General features: G+C 37.7%; 1 protein-coding gene across 2 annotated transcripts; it reads left to right on the top strand.

The window, feature by feature from the left end:
• The first annotated feature begins 950 nt into the window (after positions 1-950).
• LOC117496132 (granzyme K-like) lies at positions 951-3,952 on the top strand. Of its 2 annotated transcripts, none has more exons than XM_034147836.1 (5): positions 951-1,117; positions 1,191-1,335; positions 1,460-1,592; positions 3,323-3,583; positions 3,678-3,952. In XM_034147836.1, exons 1-5 carry the CDS (start codon positions 1,060-1,062, stop codon positions 3,834-3,836), a joined length of 756 nt encoding a protein of 251 aa, XP_034003727.1. In that variant the 5' UTR covers positions 951-1,059; the 3' UTR covers positions 3,837-3,952. The 2 variants fall into 2 exon arrangements, with proteins under 2 accessions (XP_034003727.1, XP_034003728.1); XM_034147837.1 differs by lacking the exon at positions 3,323-3,583 and adding an exon at positions 1,868-2,128.
• The last annotated feature ends 1,553 nt before the right edge of the window (positions 3,953-5,505 follow it).

The following is a 5,505-nucleotide window of genomic DNA, read 5'->3' as shown; positions in this document are numbered from 1 at the left end:
TCTCAAACGGTTTGGTCATCTATGTAAAGAAATATTTCCATCTATTTAATATAGTTGTTCAAAATAAGTTAAGAAATCATTCCAATGTCAGTAAAAAATTAAAAGACACAGTTTAAAAGGGGAGTGATTAGTAAAATATGCATACATAAAAAGAAAGAATGCAGACTAGGTAAGTTTAAGATAGGAGAGAGGAGTATATCAATTATGTGTTATTGGTTGTGAGCATATTCTAATGGTTTTTGGAATATTGAAATGTATACAGTTCTGTTTCATATGAGTGTTGAGAGCTGTATCCATAAATCTCTTAATTTTGCTCTCAAAGTGCACCAGATTGATGCTTTTAACTTCAATTTAAAGACAAAAATCTTCTCCTCATTATATATACTACACATTTTTCTTGGATTTTTTAACACCATAGTCCCTAATATATTCGTAGAAAGGCAGGAAATTGAATTAAATTGAGAAAAATGTTTCATTGCGGAGGACCCCCTGTTTTGTGTCCCCCCCACTTCTCAAACCAAAGTTACACCCTTGCTTCTACATATGCTTGTGGGAAAGTCCTGGTTACTGGACACAGCCTGCCAGTTTCACCTACTAACGGCAGCAATGTTGCAGGATGCAGGTTTGCTGCCATTAGTACTGTACTAAAAAAACAACTTGTATGTAAATAACCCCTTCCATTTACATGTTAAAGTATTTATTTTGTGCCAATATCAATAGAAATAAAGCTGAACAAATTAAGAAATACATTTAAAATTATACACATGTCAAAACAACTGCATCGCCACACTGACACAGGAAATGATGCAAGTAATAGCTTTATAAAAGATCTTTGTGAAAATGGATGGGGAGTGACATGGAGGAAGAGGAGGAATTTATAAATGTATGTCCTAACACATAGTATTTACATGATGTATGTTCTTTTCAATGTTGCAAAATAGCATCTCCCGCAGGATGTGGTTGGAAGTGAAGATAAATAGATGGCAATCATATTGTGTAGTTCGAACTCTGCAGTAAAAAGGTTCCACTTGACAGCGGGCTGATCATCCTGTCGCCACGATGCGTGGGCTCTACAAGATTCTGCTTCTTTTTCTTCTGGCATGCCAAGATCAAAACGGTAAATTGCTCTGATGACTTTTCTTCATCCTGAAAATTAGATAATAACTAGTTTAAACTTTTTTTATTTACAGTACTTGGAAGTAAAATCATAAAGGGGAAAATTGCAGACGATACTTTGATGAAGTATACGGTATCGGTGCAGGAAGACGGTGAACACAAATGTGGAGGATTCCTTGTCAGCAAACATTTTGTTGTCACCCATGGGGGGTGTAAATTGTAAGTTAATCCTCCTTTTCTAGCTAATGTTTTGTTGTTTGATGTAAAAAGCATGTTTCATTTGTTCTGTGTTGTCACAACTTTACAAAATACAACGATCACCTCTCACTGATTTATTTTTCAGTAATAAAGACAGAGAAGTATTTGTTGTTCTCGGCACCCACCATCTCAGCAAACCTGGCTCTAAAATAAAAGAACAAATTAAATCCACATGGAAACCCCCACCTGGAATTGGGACTGACATCATGCTCATTGAAGTAAGTTTATTCAGCCCAGTAGTCCCTTGGTTTGAAGAAAATTAAACAACTGAGTTTAATTCAGTGAGGGTAAATGTAAATAAACGGGGGGAAGCAAATAGTATTAAATATTCCTGCTTATAATATTTACACAGCACAACCAAAAACCGGTTGATTTACTGTAATACTGCTCGTAATAACCTTTATTTAAGTGACTCATGTGCTCCAACAAACACATTTGTAGTAGAGTAGGACTGTGTTTTGAAAAACTGCTTTTTGATTTTATTCGTCTCAAGATATATCGAACAAAATCAGAAGATTTACCAAAAGAAATTCAACTTCAAGACCCTGAAACGGATGTAAAAGAAAATGAAAAGTGCCAATTAGCTGGATGGGGTCCAGTGGAGAACGATGGATCTGATTATGTCGATCAGCTCAATGTGGTGAACGTGACTGTCATCAGCCCGAAGGCTTGCAAAGATCAGCTTCCTGGACTTCGTGCCAATGCTATCTGTACAGGTGGAAAACAGACAACAGACAATGGAGGATTTTGTAAGGTATGTTTCATAGATGCATTTGTTTCTTATTCCAAAAGAAGGTATAACATCATGCATAATCTTTTTAACAAATAAAGATATTTCCTGCTCACAGAGAGATGCTGGTGGACCCCTCGTGTGCAAGGGGAAAGCTGTTGGAATTGCGACTGTCGACGACAAATGTTCCTTCCCAGGTTTACCCAACGTCTACATTGATATCTCAAAATACCGTTCCTGGATCGACAAAGTATTAAATGGAAAAATCATAAATCGGAAAATTGACGACGATAATTTGATGAAGTTTGAATCGGTCAGGGGCGGACTGGGACTAAAAATCAGCCCGGGACTCTCGACCGGCCCACCTCGGTACCGCCGGCCCACCTCGGTACCGCAAGTAAATACCGCTAGTAAATTGTCGACGAGGGGGGGGGGCTTTTACACTTATCCGACCGGCCCACATCGTCAGCCCGGCCCACTTCAGTACCGGCCCATCGGGATTCGTCCCGAACGTCCCGATGGCCAGTCCGCCACTGGTATCGGTGCAGGAAGACGGTGGACACAAACAAATTGCCGTTGATAAGTTGATGAAGTATATGGTATCGGTGGAGGAAGACGGTGAACACAAATGTGGAGGATTCCTTGTCAGCAAACATTTTGTTGTCACCCATGGGGGGTGTAAATTGTAAGTTACTCCTTTTCTAGCTAATGTTTTGTTGTTTGATGTAAAAAGCATGTTTCATTTGTTCTGTGTTGTCACAACTTTACAAAATACAACGATAACCTCTCACTGATTTATTTTTCAGTGATGAAGGAATCGTTGTTCTCGGCACCCACCATCTCAGAAGACCTGGCCCTAAAATAAAAGAACACATTATGTCCACATGCAAACCCCCACCTGGAATTGGGACTGACATCATGCTCATTGAAGTAAGTTTATTCAGCCCAGTAGTCCCTTGGTTTGAAGAAAATTAAACAACTGAGTTTAATTCAGTGAGGGTAAATGTAAATAAACGGGTGGAAGCAAATAGTATTAAATATTCCTGCTTATAATATTTACACAGCACAACCAAAAACCGGTTGATTTACTGTAATCCTGCTCGTAATAACCTTTATTTAAGTGACTCATGTGCTCCAACAAACCAATCTGTACCTGACATATGATGTAGAGTAAGACTGTGTTTTGAAAAACTGCTTTTTGATTTTATTTGTCTCAAGATAAATTCAAGAAAACCAGAAAAGCTACCAAAAGAAATTCAACTTCAAGACCCTGAAACGGATGTAAAAGAAAATGAAAAGTGCCAATTTGCTGGATGGGGTCCAGTGAAGAACGATGGATCTGATCATGACGATCAGCTCCATGTGGTGAACGTGACTCTCATCAGCCAGGAGGCTTGCAAAGATCAGATTCCTGGACTTCGTGCCAATGCTATCTGTACAGGTGGAAAACAGACAACAGACAATGGAGGATTTTGTAAGGTATGTTTCATAGATACATTTGTTTCTTATTCCAAAAGAAGGTATAACATCATGCATAATCTTTTTAACAAATAAAGATATTTCCTGCTCACAGAGTGATGCTGGTGGACCCCTCGTGTGCAAGGGGAAAGCTGTTGGAATTGCGACTGTCAACGAGGACTGTTCCTTCACAGGTTTACCAAACGTCTACATTGATATCTCAGAATACCGTTCCTGGATCAACGCCTGTATTAAAGCGAAGAAATGTTTGTAAAATGTAACAATATTTCAAAAAGCTTTGCTTCAGCACACTTGTATTGTATTTGGTAGAAAATGATGTGTCTTAGTCACTGAGTGTTTGCTCTTTAACAACATTAAAAATGTTTCTCAAATATAGTTTTCTCTTTCATTAAATTCATTCAATGAAACAGATTGGATTGTGCAGGCAGATATTTATTTATTGAGCTGCTTAGTCAGAGAAGCAGGTCAGCCAAGACACTCATACAAGGGGATTAACAGTAGATTTTTTACAGAAGTGTGTTAAAAACAATTAAAGAAATAAATTAACTTGTTGTGTTTTAACCTAACAGGAAATAAATAAGTTATTTAAAATATTAAAAAATATATAAATATAACATTTTGATGTTCTATATTGCTCAATGAAGCTATATAACGTCAGCAAACCATAGTGAAGGTCCTTTGACATCGCTAAGAAGCTATTCCAGGTTCCAAGATATAAATAAGATAATGTAATATAATAGATAAAAAATGAAACAGTCCTACTATTGGTAAATCACGTACATTATGGAGAATGATCATTCAGGAAAGAGAAAGGGTTGTGAATGATAGTATTCCTAATATCATATTTATTGTTATTTATTTATTTCCTATTTTCCTAAAAAATGGCAAAGGGCAGCCACTTGAAACGCTGTTTGCATACGTGTCTGGCATACAGCAGTATACCAAGACGATAAGACATTCATTGTTATTGTGTCTGTGCTTGATCCCTCAGAGTCGCAGTGTAAGAGCTGCACAGTTATGAATAAAGGCAGCTGCACCCTCTTTCATTCAGCATTCCCATTATTGCTTTATAAATGTCTTGCCCCCTTGTGTGTCCACTGAGGTTCGTCAGGCCCAACACATCTTCAACAAACTCCCCCTTTGCCTCATCATAAAAACTCACAAACACCAGCAACTGAGCATTGTCAGTGGTGTCAGTGGACTCATCCACAGCTAAGGAAATGCACTGTGCATTTTTTATTCCATCACAAAGCTGATTAATCAAATCACCAGCCAGTATTTATGTTCTTCTGGTTGCTGTGGAATCTGAGAGGGGGATTTGCTTGATTTGACCTGTTATTTCCTCTTTTTGTTTGCCTTCAAACATGGTCTCCAAAGGTTTGGGTTATTTGTAATACAGTATGTATATATTTATTTATATATATTTTTTTCTTGTTAGAATTAACGTAACATTTGATAAAAACTGATTAAAATAAATATGAACAACAACTGACAATGCCCGGCATGTTTTATTAGTTTTTTTGCAAACAAGCCTTCTCAACATTAAAATGTTCTCCTTTTAAGGATGATTTGGTGGAAAAAAGAGAGCTATCCGTTGCTTGGTGGTGTGTCTTCGTGAAAAGGAGGAACTCTTCAAGGAAAGCTTGGTAAGTAAAGACGATGCTTAAATCAAACTGTAACTTGTGTTAACCTGAAACACAATGCAATGTTTTCGAATCCGATTGCACAAAAAACACTGAAATGTATTTTCTAATCTACTTATTCCAGGATGGTGAAGTGGAAGTTAGCAATGAGGTGCTGAAGATTGACTTGACCAGGGGTGCGGATGCAAGAATAGTGATTGAAGGAACAGAAGTCCTTCAAATCCCGGATGCGTCAAGAGCCATGCTGATGGGGCTAATATATGCAGTCTAAACTACCCA

This window comes from Trematomus bernacchii, unplaced genomic scaffold, assembly GCF_902827165.1.
Source record: "Trematomus bernacchii unplaced genomic scaffold, fTreBer1.1, whole genome shotgun sequence".
In the NCBI taxonomy this organism is placed as follows: Eukaryota; Metazoa; Chordata; class Actinopteri; order Perciformes; family Nototheniidae; genus Trematomus; species Trematomus bernacchii.
This window is presented reverse-complemented; position numbering and strand designations above follow the sequence as displayed.